At 34.3% G+C, this 20,273-nt stretch overlaps 1 protein-coding gene and 1 pseudogene across 1 annotated transcript; one reads left to right on the forward strand and one right to left on the reverse strand.

The window, feature by feature from the left end:
* Positions 1 to 13,247: 13,247 nt before the first annotated feature.
* On the forward strand, positions 13,248 to 15,842 carry LOC113353940. The gene is made up of 3 exons (XM_026597410.1): positions 13,248 to 13,664; positions 13,997 to 14,083; positions 15,348 to 15,842. Exons 1-3 carry the CDS (start codon positions 13,410 to 13,412, stop codon positions 15,495 to 15,497), a joined length of 492 nt encoding a protein of 163 aa, XP_026453195.1. The 5' UTR covers positions 13,248 to 13,409; the 3' UTR covers positions 15,498 to 15,842.
* Positions 15,843 to 16,543: 701 nt separating this feature from the next.
* Positions 16,544 to 18,491, reverse strand: LOC113351953 (annotated as a pseudogene).
* Between the last annotated feature and the right edge of the window lie 1,782 nt (positions 18,492 to 20,273).

Below are 20,273 nucleotides of genomic sequence, written 5' to 3' on the forward strand. Positions count from 1 at the left end.
AAGTATATAATTATGTACACATTAAGAATCAATATGAACTTACCACGGTATTACTAAATACCTCATGCAAAAGGTCCTTCAGTAAACTATGAACTTGTAATAATAACACAATGCGTGAAATGGAAGCTGAATTTCCAAGGTACGATCTTGTGAGATTGTCGACTAGAGTTACCCCTTGAGCACCAAAATTATACAATGAATTGCTAAACAAAATATATTTCATAGTGGCTACATGGATTGCATTTTACTGATTATTTTTCTTGCATACAATAGATGATGAAATTAAAAAAAATTCCTAGTTAATCTTGAAAGGACCTTAGTACCTGGAACTAAGTAGGTGACCAGCTGCATTTTTGCGAGTGTAAAGAGCATCAAATCATGTTGCATTAAGCAATGACCACAAAACTACAAACTTCTTTGTGCCCGAAATAAAGTTACTGGTCATTACACATTCGCAGGAATTGATAAATTTTATTCAAAGAAATAATGTTGATAAGGAAGTTAACAAGAAACCATCAAATTGCGGCAAAGATATTATATTTTTAGCACTGTGCTAAACAAAATTATAAATAAATGATACATTGAAGCCTAGAATGTCAATACAATTAGACTTCTTTTTGTTTGAAAAATTGTAAGACAAACACCCGCCCACATTTTCACTTGAACGGTTTGTGTTTTATGAACAACTTGGGATGAAACAAGCACATTACCAACAATTAGACTTCTTACTTTTTTTTTTTTAATTTTCTTTGGTCTTTCTTTTTCCCTTAATTTCATTAGAAGCTCATATCTTCTACGGAGAGTGACGGTGTCGACTAACAACGATGATTGAATGAACTCTTTAAGAGAAACCAAAGAATCTTGAACATCTCTGATTAGTTGTTTAGGTACTCATAATCTAGAACATCATTTATGACAATCTTACAAACTGATGCTATTAGTTCACCTGTTGATTGAAGCATTCAACTTTTCTTTCGTCTTTATTTATAAACTATGAATTTTGAGCTCATTAAACTTTGATCATATGTTGCAATTATTTAATTTTGAAATCAACGTACGTATTATGCTCAAAGGTCGTAGAACTCATCCATAAAAGTTTCTTGCATGAGCTGCAATTACTACATTTCTAACTCTCATTACCATCAAATACAATAAATTATGTTCCACATATACCATAAATTTCTAAGCTACTGTCGATGCATTCACAATTAAACAACACCAACCCAATTGCAAAAAACTTAACCTACTAATAAAATTCAATGATGACCATAACAAATTTCGAATTGGATGCACAAAAATGAAAACCAAAAATCAAATTAGGGTGAGATCTGACATAAAAATTAGGTTATTATTACTACTACTTACATCCTTGAATTGTAAGAGTCCAATATCTCATAGATAAGAAACGGCTCTATGACAAATGACATCTTCTCCGAACGCATAAGATCCATGCTCGATAATCTGTCTATGACCTCCATTTTCCATCAACCAAAACAAAAATTATTTCTCTAGATCTTCAAATCTGATGAAAAAAGAAAGTTTAAAGAGTTTCTCTCTCTGCTTTTCTATGGGAGGGAGGGAGATAAACACAAATTAAATCATAAAAACATGTTTTCATCTTTCAAATCGCTTCCAAATGATGAAATCTTCAATTGATTTGATAAAATTTATCGATCTTGAGTTAATCTTCAATAAAAGGAATTGATGACGACGATTTAGGTTTTTCAAAGATGAACCCATTGTTGTTCGATAATCATTGAAATGACGAGATTGAAATTTCATTGAAACGAATAGATTCAGTTTTATGATTTTTTTTTCTTCGCTCAGAAGAGTTGTTTCCATGAAATGAAATGAAAACATGAAAATTGAATCACGAATAAGTGATACTACATTTAACTGAGGGGTATTTTTTCCCACGGAAAAGATAGATTCTAAAAGGACAGTCGTCTTCATTTCTTAAATACATCAATTTACATCACTTATATTAGGATTATTTTGTAAAAGGGTCGTATGTTTTTGGTTATATTAGGGTATGGGTCTTAGAACATGCCGTTGATGCAAAAGGGTCGTAAACTCACCCTTGACTTGTTTGACATCCTGATTTTTGACAAAAATACCCTTACCAAATAAAGTTTTGATCTTTATATCCTAGCTTGCTAGAAATAGTTAACGAAGGCGTTAATGGGTTCTGATGCATAGTAACTTCCACTCCGTTCAACGTCTTCATCTTTTCGTACAGGTTTTCTGCGAACCAGTAACTTAGATATAGAGATGATATTACAAAGGTTCAAATTGAAAATCAACGGATTCCTCCAATTCAATAATTTACTTGAAAATCCTCTTCTAGATTCTTTTCAATCACAGATATATCCCCAAACTAATTGGGTTCAGCAAAGCAAACGCAGGTTAGTTTTCATATAAGAGATTACTTTGATGTTAATCCAATATTAATCCCTACCTTTGGATTTTCTACAGTCAACTTGATTACACATTAATTAGTTCTTTTGGTTTTGACCAAAGATCAAAAACTACTAAACTTCTTCAGAAAGTTCTGGATTTGTCTAGTTTGTCTGTTGGTTATATATATGTATGCTTAGTTTGGATCGTTGTCATGTAAGAAAGTGGAGTAAGATAAAAAAAGGTCCAAGAGATACAAACATGATAAAAAGCCGGCCTAATTTGAGGAGATTATGAACGCTTTTGAGTTCGTCATGAATTATGGTAGATGGGATGTGTAGGAATTGAATTTGCAGGAACTAAACAATTAGAGAAGGGGACTACCTAAGGCACAACGACACCATCAGGTTGTGCTCATAAGATGTCCGCAAAAATGCCTAAACCAGAAAAACAAAAGTGGAAGAAATAGATTTTTCTAGGAGATGGAAAAGGACCAGAGGGTTAAATATTTTGACTATGCTTTAACCGTCAACGTTTATCAGCTATTGGTCCAGGTGTTTGGCAAAATATAAAAGTCAAGTAACGATTTTTTAACGGTCTTCCGTTAGTCTACGACCCAAATACATCAACGACATGTTCTACGACCCAGACCCTAATATGACCAAAAACATTCGACCTTTTTACTAAATAACTCCTTATACTACAAGATCATTGTTTCCCAGAATCCAGATTTACTTGGTTTCTCTGAGTTTCTTTAGAGCAATATAGGCAATAACTCTATAACCTACAAGCATTAAATCCAAACAACAACTGAGATAACTTCATTTCATAGTCCAACTTTCTTAATAGTAGGATATATTACTTCCAACTCTATAACTAACATTTGGTCCACATTGATACAAATCATCCTTCTTATACAGGGATCCTAACAAAAGTTTGTAAACATAATAATTGTGAGATATATACTTTATCCAGGCTACAAAACTTGGGATATTTATGATGTAAAATCCAAAGGCTAACAAGAATGATTGACCTATACTATCGCACCAAATACTGATCCAATCATGGGATTCATGATTGCAGAATCAATCGCAAGACCAAGTCCTTGAGAAAACAACACATTGTATAGTACAACAAATAGGGTCACTAAAAATCTTCCTACTGTAGGTTTTAATCCTATCATCCAGTAAGTTATTATGACAAATATGCTTGATAGCGCAAACCCCATGGGAAGGTTTGCAACATTTCTTGCAATAAAATAAGATGAAATCCTGTACATTCTTGATAACTGCTTCTTAATTATCATCATTCGCTCTTGAGGAAAAGTTAAAATTGCCGTGAACATTGGATAAAGATTCCAGTGCATGTTGGCGGCGAATGTTAACCCAATCTACATAAACACATACAAATTTTGAGATTGATAAATTACTGCAATTCTCTAACAGTTGACTTGGTTAGATATAAGATACATATGTGTAGTTTATAGAGTAACATTAAAGAGACTGTATTTTATTCACATAACTGACTATTGCACCATTGTTAAGTATTGCTCGGTCGAACTCTCATGCGTTGCTATCTCAAGCATGTTTGTCAAGTTTAGTTGTCAAAACTATATATCTTGATTTCTATATTACTTATAGTTAAGTCTCGGTTTAGGACAGTTTAATGTAGTTGAGCTCCAGACTCCATGGCGTTCATCTTACGAAGACGAAGAACTACTCAAGGAACCAGTGAAACTTCATCCGAATAAAAGGTATGTGGAGACTTGAACTTATCTATCACTCAAAAGTCTACTCTATCTCCTACTCTTGAGACAAAGTCGTATAAGTATGATAGTTTTCATGCATACACATTTACTATTTCGAGCCGAGTTTAATCGCCTATCTTTTCTAGAAATATGTGTTGGTAAGCTTTCTCTTTAACCACTTTTCATCTTAACCCGTGACGAAAGTCATGATGAAGTTTCAATCTTGAAAATAGCTTTGATGACGATAGTTGTGAATAACGACTGTTATAACATTATAGAAGAATGTTTCGATGATTGAAATGTAGAGTTGAGATTACGTAACCAACTATGGAAACAAACATATATAGTGTGTTCGCACATTAGTGTATAAATCCATGTGCCGGAAACCAAGTGTGTGCATATGTGTGCATACGGTATTGGTGAAGGAGACAGGTTGGGTACGCGTACCAGTGGAAGTTTTCGAACCGAAAATTTCTGCTGAGTTTGTAAGTTTGCAAACTGTTAAACCATTCATCTTAGGTACGCATACCCGTACGCGTACCCACGGAATTTTTCGACCGAAAATTTCTGCTGAGTTTCTAAACTCAAATCCGATAGCTATGGTACACGTACTCGTACGCGTACCCAGGCTGGTTATATTTCTCAAATCGGAAGTTCATGAATTTAAACAATAAATAAATAAGGAATGCAATCTTTGCAAACCGTGGCTATATTTTTCATGGATCGATTCAAGTGAATCAAACCGATTTTGTTTCAATTGTGTCTATTCGTAAAGACCTAAGCAATTAAACAACTCTTCAACTAGTTCTTATGAGTCATTTGAACTAGTTATGTGAAGAAGATGAATATGGTTAATATGGAAGTGCTCATATGGCTAACCATTGGTTAACTATTTGTGAACCAACTAAGTGTACACGTTTAGGTACGGTTACTCAAACCTAAATGAAATACTTTTTATTTGTATTTGACAAGCTAAGTTTCGATCTAACGGTTGAAAAATATTAGCTTGGTTAAATCAAGTTTTTCATCTAACGGTGAATATTGAATGCTTTTTAATCAAGGAAACTTGGATTGCAAACCCTGATTTCAAAACTATATAAAGGAGACATCTAGCAACTGGAAAAACTAATCCCCACACCTCCTTTGATACTAGTTGGTTTTTCTAGAGTCGATTCTCCTTTAACCTTAGGTTTTTTCTCGAGACCCTATAGGTTAACGACTGAAAGACTTCATTGGGATTGTGAAGCCAGACGAAACTACTTCTCTTGTAGTTGAGCGATCTGATCTTGCCATTTTCTATCGTACGAGTTCAATTGAATAATTGACTTGAGATTATATATCCGATAGGGCAAGATAAAAAGAAATCACAAACATCTTCGTCTCATCGTTTGTGATTCCACAATATCTAGTTTCGCTACCATACGATTTAGATTATTATGAGGTGATTGATAATTCTAGGTTGTTCTTCGGGAAATATAAATTCAGTTATCAATTGGTTTCTGTTCACCTTGATTTTATCAAAAGACAGAACAAAACTCTTAGGTTTATCCGTGGGAGACAGATTTATCTATCATCGTAAACTTTTCTGTGTGATCCAGATTTGTTTATTAAAGTCTTCCACTTTGGGTCGTAGCAACTCTTGGTTGTGGGTGAGATCAGCTAAGGGAATCAAGTGCGTAGTATCCTGCTGGATCAGAGACGTAAGGAGCGCAACTGTACCTTGAATTAGTGTGATATTGATTAGGTTCAACTACAGTCCAGACCGAAGTTAGTTTGTGGTAGGCTAGTATCTATAGCGGCTTAATACAGGGTTTTTCTGCATTTGCGGTTTCCTCGTTAACAAAATTTCTGGTGTCTGTGTTATTTCTATTCCGCATTATATTTTGTTATATAATTGAAATATCAAAGGTTGTGTGTTAAGATCAATAAATTAGAATATCCAACCTTTGGTTGTTGATTTAAATTGATTGACACTTGAATATTGGTCTTTGATACCATCCAAGTTTATCTCTTTAGTATTTGATAAAGACTCGCAGATTTCCATTTTCTTGAGTAAAGATCAAATCTAGAGATTGAGATATTAACTCTTTGATATACTTTTATCTAGATTGAGTCTGACTGTCTAGTTGATTCTCTAGAAAGTATATTGGAGTTAGTCCATACAGATTGCTAATCGAAATATTGGGTGAGGTTGTTAGACCCCCGTTTTGCAACCATTATAATCAGGGATCCGATGATCTTGTTTCTTTATTCTATTCCTATGCAACACATGGCTAATCCATTTGGTCCTATAATAACTGTGAATGAAGAAATCCATAGTTGTTTATACCATGCGTTTCATACCACTAGCGAACATAAGAACGTGATAATTGACATAATGCTGAAGATAACGAACAAAAAAATTTCGACATGCTATACATAAATGAGTTGTGAAACCCCTAGTCATTTTAACATCAACTTTTACACCAAATAGTTTCCTAACGTTATAAAAATTAAAAGAGCAACAAATACCTGATTGTCTAGGTGATTGACACTAGATTTCCACCATAAAATCCCACTGAGGAAAGACATTACCTACAGCTGACCAACTTGCATGATAGAGAATGATTAATGTTTCCTTTCTAAAAGAACCCTTTTAAGTCAGAAAGAAAATTCTTGACCCCAATTTATAGGCCATTGGACAATATCTTTGTTGTTCGATCATGTCAATTTGAACCATTATTATGGTCAACTTCCAATTTCTCCTCTTCCTTCATTCTACTAAGAATATTTCTCTTGTAATCCAGGACAAGTCTTTGTTTAACATCGTTTATTCTTTCACCATCTATATCACCCAAATAAACACCTACAACAGAAAATCATGCAGTATCATGTTAGTTAAATTAAATATCAACTAATTAACACATGATGCCCTATATATGGCTATATACTAGGCCACTTTCTTAACACCGTAATGGATTAAGAAATTTTTATTTTAATAGATCATGATTATAAGTGTTATAGAACAAAAAGATGAACTCAAAAATATAATAGATTTAGTAATTAGGTGTGAAAATTCCTCTTTGGATAAATTGTGTTTCAGCTTTTTGGATCAAAAACATCAGTATTTTCTTTCTTTTATGTTATCTTCATTCGTGACATTTGCATCCCTCACAATTATTTTTAAATTTTGAACTATATATCTACTAGGTATAATCAAATATTTATTCCAGCAAAATATTTTACTAACTCATCTTTTTTTTCTCTTTTTTTTTTCTATTTTGGTATCCTAGTGGTTGCTTTCTTTTTAGATTTGGAGAAATATATAATTTATCAAAATCTAATCATAACAACACGTACCAAAAACAAAATAAAAAATAAATAAATTAATAAGATAAATTCGTTAGAGAATTAGTAATAATTGATTAAATAAAACTAATAAATTACCTTGAACTATTACTTTAAGGGAATAATAATTCCCTAATTTATTTTGCTAGAAAAAAACTAAAAAGCGCATGTGTTGAAAAAAGAGTGAACGAGAAACATGTTTATTTAACACTAACTTAAAGGGTTTATAATAATATTATCCAATTTAGAGCATAAATTGATCCATTAAATTTACAACATATTATCCAACATCATATTACCAAAATCACTAACAAAAGCTAATTATTGGGTTTTGTGTTTGGCTTTTAACTTTCTTATTCAATTGGAACAGTCGTTTCAATAATATAACGTCTAACAAAAGAAACATACAAAAAAAAAGGAATTTGATGCCCCCAAAAATCTGCTGAACTTTGGGCACTTCGTCTCAAGGCCGCCCTGCACGGAAAGCATGTAATAACTTACTATTTTCTAGATAAATAAGGAAATCACAAAGATTTACAACAACATGTGAAGAAAATCCGATGATAGAGAAATACTCAATGGTTTTATTTCCACTGCCGAAGTATAAAGGATTGCAATCTGACAACAAAAAAATCTTATAAAACATGTAAAACAGTTTGCTAGAAGGTTGATAAATTGATAGTTACACCGTCTGATGACCTTCGCTTGTTAACACCATTAACATAGATACAACTTACTGAGCTGATGTCGAATCAAGATCAATCGAGCAACAATAAACTTGGATTTGTCAAGATTTCCTGACCAATTCAAACTCTTTTCCCTATCCATCCGAAATACCCTGAATAAGAGGTCCTATGATTATACTGTTCTTGCATCATGTTAGTCCTAGTTGCATTACCATTTCTTCTGTTCGGATAATCTTTTCTTCTTTGATAATTGTATTGGGTAACCATAAAAGGGCTTGATGCCTCTTTTAGTGTCAGGTGAGCATAAAACCTATCATCCAGAGTAGCATAGCCCGTATTCCGGTTCATAACATTCGATAAGTAAGGATTACGACTGTATGTAATGGTTCCAAAAAGTTTTCCGCCAACTAGTCAACCTCCCAAAACATTCAGTAGAGAAATTTATCACAACCTGAAGGTTCTAATATGGCTAGCATCTCACCAAGTTGTACCGTACCAGTGATTCCTTTTAATATAACTTTCGAGTTAATATAATCATAAGGTTTTTATTTTGAGTACATTCTTTATCCAAACCGAAATCCAATTTTCTTGGTATTGATCTTGTAAGTCACATTACCAAACTACAATATGTAAATACTCGACAAATTATAGTGATCGATGTTGTAAATCCCGAAACACAAATATGATACTTGATGAACAAATTAAATTACCTTTAATATAACGGGATGACTATTGACTTCCTTGATGTTGGCCTCTTGTTCTTCAGTTTCTGCCATCTCTTTAAAGCCTTGCTACCTACAGAATACGATGATCGGTTTTGCAAGCTCTGGTGCTTCTACATATGTAACTTTGAAGCTTCAATCGTGGCTTATTATTGCTACACTAAATTTGATCCGCGTTATTTATTATACTCGGAATAGGAACAATAATGTGCACATTAAGATTATAATTACCAACTTCTCTATACTCTCTCTCTATTCCCTCTGTAACTCTAGAAAAACCCAAGCCACCATCCCCCTTCCCGCTCAGATCCATCTCCATTCGAGTTGGATCTGAGCATGTTTCTCTCAACTTCTTGCTGTCAAGTAGGTTAGCAAGATTAGGATTAGTTTTATTGCTTTTTTAATGTTTTAATGTTTTATTGTCGTTTCGGCTTTCTCCTTCGCTTTCGTAGCGATGTTATATGCGTTCTTGTAACGTTTTTTCTTGGTCTTCATCGCCTTCTTGATGTTGGGTATGTTATGGTGAAGAGATTCTTCGAATCTTACTGGAAAAAAATTAATCCCGTTTTCAACAAAAGAGATCTAAGAATTCTGTTGGTTTTAGAAGTTGTCAAGATAAATATGAGCATCGCACTCTCTACATGTATTTGAAACTTATTTTGATATTCCAACTCTCTTTTCAAAGGAATATTTGAATGTACTTTTTATTATTTGTAATCTTGTTCTTGATGTTCTTAACCATTACAACTGATTTGAAGCTATGAAAATGAAAAAACTATTATCTAAAGAAAAAAAAATTATAATTTTCGGACATTATTGTTTGTATAATTGTGTACTTATCAATATTATAAACTTGAATCTAGAGTTGCATATATAACCGCAATGCATTAAATATACAACTATCTTTTGTACCATGTGTTTTCTTTGTGTGATAATAAAAAGGAATCATTATACATAAACATAATAAGGAGTAAAACATCAAGGTGAGCGAAGTGCCGTCCTTTACCAAGAATAAAAAAAGGCTTAAATGAACCCAACACAAGAAGGAAGTTGAAAGATATATAGTTTACTAGCAGCTCCAAGAAAGAGGAATGGAGAGGCTCAATGGGGTTCAAAACAACATATCTCCAACTATTAATCATTTGTACCAGTACCACTACCATGTACCACAACCATGTACAAAGCACGATAATAATTTTATTACGCTATTACATGACTATGTACTGTTAACGGAAAAACTATTTGTAACAGTTACCTTTGAAAAAATGTTTTGCAAGGATTTTTTAAATTTGGGGGTCGTTGAATGGTATTATATGAGATAACCCAATATTAACGGAAAAACTAAGTCACCAGTATTATTCATTTATCCCCCGCTTCTAAAGAAAACTTAGAGGGTGGTTTTTTTCCCCTGACTCGGCATGTGGATTTGACTCGACCTGCCTCGATCGGAGATAGATGTTAGACTGTTTGTTCTTTAGTTTAAGTCAGATTTTTTTTCTAATAAGAAGTTTAATATATTAATTAACCAATGTAATACAGAAGATCTACAATTTCATTTTTATCAAAGATATTGGATATAATTAATGCTCTCTTTTTGCACTCGTTGGTGCAAGCGCTTTGACATGTGTTGAAGTCTTCTGATCTTTACTTATTTTTCCATTGAGTCCGCTGATGCATTGTGATACCTTCTTATAAATTTTACCTAAGCTTGTGATAGTTTTTCTAAAATGGAAATAGATTCTTTTATAGTATTCTATGCTACCCATGAAGCATTTGTTCCTTTATTTGTTGATAGAATCCGCCAAAAGTTTACAGTCTGTAATAATAAAGACACTTGAAAGTATATTGTCTTCTAACCATTTTAAAGCCTTTAATAACGCTTTTGCTTCTGTGTGCAACACCGAAGAGGCCAATCTGAACTTTCTGAAATATGCATGAAAGCTTCTTGGTGTTAGAGCACTGCTCGGTTGAACCCACAAGTTTTGCTATCTCAAGCTTGTTGTCAAATTTAGCTGATCAAAACCATGTCTTGATTTCTAGTATACTAAGTCAAGTCTCGGACTAGGTTAGAATTGTAGTTAAGTATCAGACATCAACATTGAAGACTGAAGATCGACGAAGACATTTGTAGAACTTCTGTATCCAGGTATGTGATGACTGAACCATTCTATTTTACTAACTATACCATCGTTCTATCTGTTGACATGTGTCGTATGACTTATACTATATTTACAAAGAAGTAGATTTCGAGTCAAGCTTGTCTTATGATGAGATTTTAAATTGTTGTAGAAAGTAATAATAAGATTCGTTCAATTGAGAAATGGAAAAATCTATATTTCTGGCGTGACAACTGGTTGGGTCAAGGACCTTTAAAAAAATTATTCCCCTTTATGTACAAAACATCAGGAAACAAATGGTGTAGCATAGATGAATGTATAGATTTGAGAACTTAAATAGAGTGTTTCAACTAATGCAGATATAAGGAATGAGTGTTTTGGGCTAATGAGAAGTATCAGATCTCCACCTGCACTATTGATTGAAGAAGATTCAGTTAGCTTCTTTGGAGATTCAGATGGAAAAATTCCCCAATAAGAAATGCTATGATTTATCATGTGGATAACATGATGCACATGTTGCAGATTTCTACAAGTTCATATGACTTAATGATATACCACCAAAGGTTTCTATTATACTATAGTCAGCTTTTCACAATTCCTTGCCCACATTAACAAATCTGCAGCATAGAAATATTACAATTCCTGGCAGAACTTCCAAGTTATGCGATATAGAAGATGAAGATACTGATCACATTTGGTTTCATTGCTCTTACACTAGAGAAGTCTGGTATTATTTCCTAGAGGCTTTTAATATATCCTGGTGTATGCAGTATAACCCACTACACAATTTTTGAAGCTTAGGATTTGAATGTGCTTTCTGGCAGGTGAAATGCATTATGGAAATGACTTCCTTATGCAATCATGTGGGCCACTTGGAAGGAAAGGAACGCAAGGGTCTTTAAAAGAAAGAAGAAGCAAAGTAATGCTACAATTATGGAGGTGAAGGCATTGCTAGTGTTGTGGCTTCGACAATTGAGCTATTCAATTGCATCCTTTAAGCAGTATTCTCTTTAATTGGGATGCGTTCTGTATTAATTTGAAGGCTATTATTGGGGCGTAACCATCCAGTAGAGGGGCTTCACTTGGATATTTAATGACCAAAAATCTGGTTATGGGGTACTTTTGATTCAATAGCAACTGTCCAAACTACCCTTAAGTTAAAATTAAAACTTAAAAACATAAACAAAACCTAATTTATATTCTTCATTCTTCACATTTCAATTGCTCTTCTTCTTCCTCTCATTTTTCTCTTCATCCTCTTCAACGATAATTCCATTTGAATTCATATCATCGAACAAACCCATGGTGTATGTAAGGTAATAATCGAACAAACCCGTCTTTGTTTACTCGTTTTTGTGCTTAAAATATGTTAGATTGAATGAAATTGAAGTAAAATTAGGGTTACAGTAACGTTTCTGCTAGTTCTACGTCTAGGTTCAATGCTTCTTTTCTAGACGTAATTTTAGTTTATGAAGAAATCACGACCAGGTTTGGATTAATTCCAACCGTAGAATTTTATTTGCATGTAGTTTTACGTCCAGCTTCCTTTTGATTCCAACCGTAGAAATTGAATTTACGTCCAGGTTTGGATTGATTCCAACCATACAAATTGGTTTTACGTCCAGGTTTGGATTGATTCCAACCGTAGAAATTGATTTTACGCCCAAGTTTGGATTAAACCGTAGAATTTTATTTGCATGTAGTTTTACGTCCAGGTTCCTTTTAATTCCAACCGTAGAAATTGATTTTACGTCCAGGTTTGGATTGATTCCAACCGTATAAATTGGTTTTACGTCCAAGTTTGGATTGATTCCAACCGTAGAAATTGATTTTACGCCCAGGTTTGGATTAAACCGTAGAATTTTATTTGCATGTAGTTTTACGTCCAGGTTCCTTTTAATTCCAACTGTAGAAGTTGATTTTACGTCCAGGTTTGGATTGATTCCAACCGTAGAAATTGGTTTTACGTCCAGGTTTACATTGATTCCAACCTTAGAAATTAATTAAATTAAAATTAACTAAAGAGTTGTTCGGTCATTACAAAATTATTTGAGATAAAGGATTTTTGATATTACTTTTGGATGACCCTTTTTTATCATATTAGGTGAAACCCCCTCTAATAAAATGTGACGCCCCAATAATAACCTTCATTAATTTTTCCTATCTACCGTCTATAAGTGATTTTTTTTTGTATCTTTCTACCTTAAAAAAGAAAAAAAGATAGCAGGACGGAGGACTCACATTCCCAAGTTGGCGAGTCTGGTTCCAAGAAGGAACCAACAAGTTTACAACGGTCGGATTACTCCTCTCCTACCCCTGTATATAGAAACTCCCAAACGTCTCTACAGAAACCGTACTTGATCAAGAAAAAAGAGAGAAAACCAATAGTAATTTTTTCTTAATTAAAAAAAAAATGGCGAAGAAAATAAATGGGATCGAGGTTATAGATATTTGTTCTTCATCTGATGAAGAAGATGAAAGTCCTTTTATACCTTACAGGTCGATAAATTCTGCTATGAAAGACGAAAACAAGAGAAAACAAAGAGTAATCGATGATGATTGTTTGATTTTGGACTTCAATCCTTTTGAATCTATAGATAAACTCTCTATCAACGACGCTAAGGAATCTGAGGATGAAGATCTTACTGTTGTAGCTGAAATTGGCCAGGTAAGGTTATGGAGTAGGACAAAACCCTAATTTTTGTTTATTTGTTTTGATTTTAGTGAAATTTTAGGTTTTTAGGGCAAATTGGAAAACCCCCTTTTTGTTTATTCATGAATCTGATTCACTGAAGAAAACCCTTTCATATATACAAGAAAGAATCTAAGTGTCTTGTCGAAGAATCGGTTTTCAGGGTTTAATTTAGGGTTTATGTGCTGTATAAGTTTTCTTGGTGTAACCAAAAATGTGGTAATTTGAACTGGAAAATTGATTTACTTTGAGTAGTTAGAGGCGTTGAATCCCTAATTTCGCTAATATGATTTATTTTCCTGTTGAAGGTTGCTTGCAGAGATTATCCGCATTCTAGACATCTTTGTGTGAAGTTTCCATTCAACAAGACACCACACAGTAGCTACTGTAAGCAGGTATTAAGTTTGATATACTGTTCTAAGTACATGACTTCAATGTATCTATGAGGCTGTTATGTTTACTTGTTTAACTGCAAAGTGAATTTGCTTTAATCTCTTTTCATGTTCGTATTACTAATCAATACTTTACTGTCTGATGTCCTTTTGAGTATCAGATGTGTTTTACACTTGAATTGTTTATTTTGCAATATGTGTAGTGCTAACGAACTAGGAATCCTTCATCAGCATGGTTGTCACATACTGTCAGTAATGATGAAGTAGATTACAAATTACTAGCACCGGTAATGCTTTAGGTATTTGCATAAAATCCCAAGAGTGTGGTTAAACCACTAGCAGTATCAATTTTGTATGCTAGATAGTAAAAAGGAAAAAAAAATAGTTAACAAATTGAAATAGGGTATCGTTTACGATGTTAGTAGTAGGAAATGTGGACAAATGTGTGTCCCTACTCTCCTAGAATTGTTTGATCTTGTTAAGCATTTTTGTGAAAGAGAGTTTAACTTGAGTGGCAACTGGCTAGGATCCTCTAGTCTGTAGATGGTCTGATGTTTCGGCTGTGCTCTGTTGAAGAATTAGCTGCAGAACAGCAGAAGTAGTGTAACTAGATGAAAATGTTTAATGCTAGGTTTATTAAAGCTGATCTTGAGTAATTCATTATTATGGATCAAAGAGTGGAACTAGATGGAAATGTTTAATGCTAGTTTTGTTAAAGCTGATCTTGAGTTAACCATTATTAGGGCTCAAAGAGTGGAAGTAAATACCAAGGCAATGGCCCATGATACCACTTCATATCATGAAATTTTAATAGTGTAAAAATCAAAATTGTCTAGAGGGACCATTTTCAAGAGTTCTGGGGGTGCACATTGAACCCAGCCATTAGCAACTTGTCATATTGTTATCTGTTGACTGTTGTTAGGTTTACCGGAATCACTAGATGAATAACGAGATCTTTCTTGTACTAGAGCTTGTGCTCTTGGAAGATTTCACCTGCTTGAGTAAAATGTAACAATGTTTGTTTGCATATGGCTGGATGTTTCTAAGTTATCAGTCGTGATTCTTCATGGGTACTTGGAATATAATCGCTATCCATATATACATTCATGTTAGTGTAGTCAGTTCTAGATCCAGCAATACTTCTTCGATTTAACCAACACCCAAAATCCTTTTATTAAAAGATAGTTCTACTTTCTGTAGTGCACTTTCTCAATTTTGGAGAGAGAGAAGATTCATCTAACCAGGCGTACTTTTATATTTGTTGCAGTGCTACTGTTACGTTTGCGATTCAATTGCTCCTTGTAAATATTGGTATACCCCAGTGGAACACTGTCATGCAACAGCAAACGATTCAAAGTGGAAGATTCTGAGAGAAAATCGGAGACTCGATTTCTGCAAGGACCCAACACTTTTTTGATTATCCTGGGGAGTTTGACGTATCCAATACTCGTCATTGTACAAATACTTCTGCAAGATCAGTTTACAGCTTTTGGTGATACTCGTCAACTGTTTACTGGAACAGTAGTAGTGCACTGATGGAATTTATCTTTTCCACAAAGCTAATATGTGTATAAATTGTTCAGATTCAGACTTCAGAGCTAGTGAAAAATGAAAAGTTTGCTGTATTTTTCAGAAAAATGATCCACATGTTATACCACTGCATTTTCTTTTTGATCGCTGATTGTAGTTCATTGGATTGAGCTCACTGAAAATTTAATGGCGTTGCCAGATGGCCAGGAGTAAGCTCACTGATCTTGAGGTATATCTGAACCAAATTTTCAATTCAACATCCAGAATGTCTTGATCTATTTTTCTGAATTAACAATCAGAAGGTCAGGGATTTGATTTCTGTTGGAAAGCAGATATAATTGATATACAATGGACTCATGCAAAGGTCTGCTACAGCCTAACATTCAAATACCATGATCTTCTTCAAACCTGCATGACCTGGACTTAAGAAAGAGTTTTTAGTGCACAAACCATACCCCTTTACAGCCTAACATTCAAATACCATTATTGGCAACTGGCTGAACTTCAATGAAAATAACCAGGCTCTGTCAGATTTCCACATTCTCGACAATAGAAGTTTGGAGGATAATTAGCAAATCATTAGAAAGACAAAGATCAATGTTGGCGCTGCTATTAAGAACAAGGAAGCCTCTGCAAACTCTCTCTTAAAAACATGCCATGAACCCACGTTAGCCATTAAGAACAAGGAAGCCTGACAGATTCTGGGTGAACTCTTTTACAGTAAACAAAAAAGAAGAAGGTAAACTCTTTCACTCTTAAACACTTAAATCCTTGCATATTAATCCATTAAGAACAAGGAGAAAAAAGAAAACATAAAACGCTTCCATCTTAAAATAGCACTTCTTTAAATAAGAATCACACTAATGGATCCATCCAGAGAAGTATAATCTGTAAAATTAAAGAAATTGCTACATAGAGCTATTTATTATTGAACTATTGCTGGTTTGAACTGTCGGGAGGAGGGAGATCTCGAAGAGACTGACGAGATGGAAGAACCATTTTACTCATGGAATGTGTCTGGTAAGCCTTAGTGAAGCCTAATCTCTTAGTAGAACCTCCTCGAGATGTAGCCAGTTGCCTCGAATGTGAACTCATTCCAGAAAGTAGAAATCCCCTTCCTGTTGATTCATATACTTTCTTGTTTTTCATCCTTGATCTTACCTCTTGAAGCTCCAAATCTAAATCAACAGAAAATTTGTCACCAGCATGTGCAGAGGCGGTGTCTGATATCTGCATCCTACAACCATCAATAATAGACCACGCGGTGGGCAGATCACCTCTCTCAGCAGCAGCACGCGAATTACTCATTTGCCTCAGCAGTCTGCAATCGATTCTTCTGCCTGTCAACCTCTATAGAAACAACCATAGCTTCATTAACCATTTCGGGTCTCTCAAGTTTCACTTCTATAACTTCAGTGGTAACAGATTCTTTAGTAAAAGGATCTTTGTAAACACACCACACTCTAACCAACTTCATCTGATCGTTGGAATTTCCATTTGCTAAAACTGGAATGTTAACCAAAACGAGAAAATCCCTCTCTTCATCTGCATACAAATCCCCGATGTCAACTGATCCTGTTTGCTTATCATTTGTCAGATTGGGGGAATAACTCCCTGCTTTTAGTTGACTAAGACAAAGATGAGGGTCAAGCGACTGGATGTGTACTTGCAACTCCTGCACAACTACACTCAGGAGACCACCAATGCATTGAGCAAATGCATCTTGTATTAATCCCTCAGCTTCAATAAAAGAAAAGGTTCCCTTAGAACCCTCCGCAATCGAGTGCAACATGTCGGGGTCATGGTCTGCACCAAATCCAAATGTATGAACTCTAATTTGCAAACTTGAAATTTCTTTAAGGTTGATTCTCTTTGAGAAAGAGTCTTTCCCATCGGATAATAGCATGATACTACAAACAAGATTTTTGTGTTTCCGGTCTTCAAGTACCTTTGTGCCTATCTTGAGTCCTTCTCCGATGTTTGTCACACCGTCAGCAACCAAAGAATTTACAGCTTGTAGTGCATGTTGCTTACCGGAACCAGTCATGAGGAGAAGGGGGAAGAGGCGACGGGCTTTAGATGAGAAGCTAATTACAGATAATCTGTCAGAAGGGCCAAGGTTCCCTATCACAAACCCCATGGCTTGCTTTAACAACTGAATTTTTGTGCCTTTCATGCTACCACTTATATCAAGAACCGTGACGAGGTCAATTGGTGCACGACAAGTTAAATCACTATTAACTTGATCAATGTCAGTGACATTAGATTTGAGGTTGACGAGTATATGGAAGTTTTCTTGTGAAACTGACCGCGGAACTGCTGGGGTTTCAGTGTGTTTTGATATCTATGGACCTGATAATAGAAATGTTATTAGAGGATAAACTGGATTGGAAATCTAAGGGATCATCGTCATTGAAGACAAGTCAGAAGATGGGATGTGATGTAATGACCCGATTGTGTAAATCGTTCGTGAAGGAATACGTGGCCGTAATCTGGCTGGTGTGATTCCTGGATTTGAAGCAGGGCCAAAGGCAGGAATATCCTTCCATTGAGCGTCACAAGTTGGGCAAATCTGGTTCCCAAGCTTCACAGATGTTTTGATGCAATTGAAATGAAAGGAATGTGAGCATTCTGCAGAGAAAATGGCATTACCAGCTCCAACTTTCAAGGTACCATCACATAAAGTACAAATCATCTGCCAAATACAAAATAAATAAAAATACCCATAAATAAATTTCAGTTAACCTTTAAAAACTTAAATGAAGAACAAACAATAAGTTAGCTAAAGACTTACAACCTCATAAACACAATTAGTAGATCTTCCAATTTTACGTAATTGAACGATTTTGGTAGATCTATCAGAGCACAGTGACACTAGCATATGCAGGTAATAATTCCCGGACAACCATCAAAACCAAATGTCATATTCAGCTGATTTTAAAAATGAGTCAAGGACCAACAGGCTTACACAGAGATTTTTCATCCATGGCCAAATTAGCAGTTTTTCACCAAAAAAGGTAACGAACAAAATGATTAGAGAACAGTCAAAAACAAAAAAAACACTGAGAGATGAGTCAATCATCACATCATTCACAATCCATAATCTCATAACACCATGTAATTAAGAGAAGATACACACTCACCACCATGATTATGTTTATGTAGTCTGAAATAAATCCAAACACTAATGAAAATAAGAAGTTAACACCAATGTCTTGTATCTGGTCTGTAATGGGATCACCACACACTTCTACAAACAAAGTTGTATGGAATGAAAAAATGCGCCAAGTCTCTTTCCTCTGATCTCTCTAATGAAGTGGTCTTATATAAGTAAGGTTTCATGTGACGAAATCTCTTTGATGTGAGATAACTTCTTGAGTTGTGTTTTCTCATTAAAATGCAAATATAAAAGTGAAAAATACTAGAACCCTACTATATGGGTTCAATATATAGAAGCCCCACTAAATGGATCCTCTCCTGTCAACTCCATACTTTCACTTTTTAATATTTCTAGGCCCAGAACTTTAGATTTCAGGACTTGATAATAAAGTTTAGGGTTTGGGAAAAATTCGTAATACCAAAAATTCCCTTTACTATATATACCTAATGAAATAGGCTATAGGTTTCATTTCCAGTTTCATTTTCATTTTCACTTTCTCTCACTTCTCTCTCGTCTCTGCTCTGAAACAAATTAGGGTTCTTCATCAAAAGGAAGAAAACAATTGCAGAGAGCAAGAAAACGATTCTCGCTCCATTGATCTTTGCTGATGACGTTTACGTATTACAGAAGAACGAAATCAATCAATCATTTTTGGTTTTAGATTGAATCTAATTTTAATTTTACGGCTGTGGATGTAAGTGTTTTGAGATCGAATTTTTAAGCTTATAAGTTCTAGATCTGGCTTGATTTGTTTGGATTTGAAATAATTGTTAATTTAATTTCAGATTCCTAACACGATTTTAATCTCTATTTCTGATTTCATATTTGTAAACAACTTTGTTGATTAGAAAGCTTTCTACAACGAATCATGGTTTGCGATGAACTCATAGTTCAAATCTCGCGATGAACTCGTGATCAGAGTTCAAATCTGTTATAGTTTGCTCTTTGCAATGCTTTTAAGATGAAAATATGAAAAAAAAAATATTAGAAAACTTTTTTTAGGTTTCTTTATTGAGAATCACTCAGTCTTTTTTATCTTAAATCTCGATTGAAAGTTTGTTTTCAGATTCGTTATCAACGAATCATCATCTTTATTACCTATCTATTTGTTACGAATTTCATATACTTTCACTGAATTGCTTAATTTTGTGTACTTTACTTCTGATTCTATGTAGTTTGATACATCTCTGTCAATGAAATCGAATTTAACTGTTACATAGTATTTTTTTTGTTGGAAATGAGAGGTGGTGATATGGTTGGTTGTGGAACTGAAATTGCAGGTTGATTTTTGAACTAAATTGTTGGAACTAAAACAAGGAGATGTGATGTTGTTGACGGAATTTGCAGAAGAAAGGAGTAGAGATGTGGTGGTGACTGAGATAAAAATGCAGAAAAATATCCTACTGCGGAAGCACTCATGAGATCCATTATCTTTCAAACATTGCAGGTATTACGAAACTCTCTCTCCCTGAACTAGAACCATGAACTTAATTGTTGCTGTAA

Source organism: Papaver somniferum, chromosome 2 (genome assembly GCF_003573695.1).
Source record: "Papaver somniferum cultivar HN1 chromosome 2, ASM357369v1, whole genome shotgun sequence".
NCBI lineage: Eukaryota > Viridiplantae > Streptophyta > Magnoliopsida > Ranunculales > Papaveraceae > Papaver > Papaver somniferum.

Excerpts from the sequence above, each read along its gene's own strand:
- LOC113353940 (XM_026597410.1), top strand. The coding sequence starts at position 13,410 with ATGGCGAAGAAAATAAATGGGATCGAGGTTATAGATATTTGTTCTTCA. Across the intron at positions 13,665-13,996 it reads TTGTAGCTGAAATTGGCCAG|GTTGCTTGCAGAGATTATCC; the intron begins GTAAGGTTATGG and ends TTCCTGTTGAAG. Across the intron at positions 14,084-15,347 it reads ACAGTAGCTACTGTAAGCAG|TGCTACTGTTACGTTTGCGA; the intron begins GTATTAAGTTTG and ends TATTTGTTGCAG.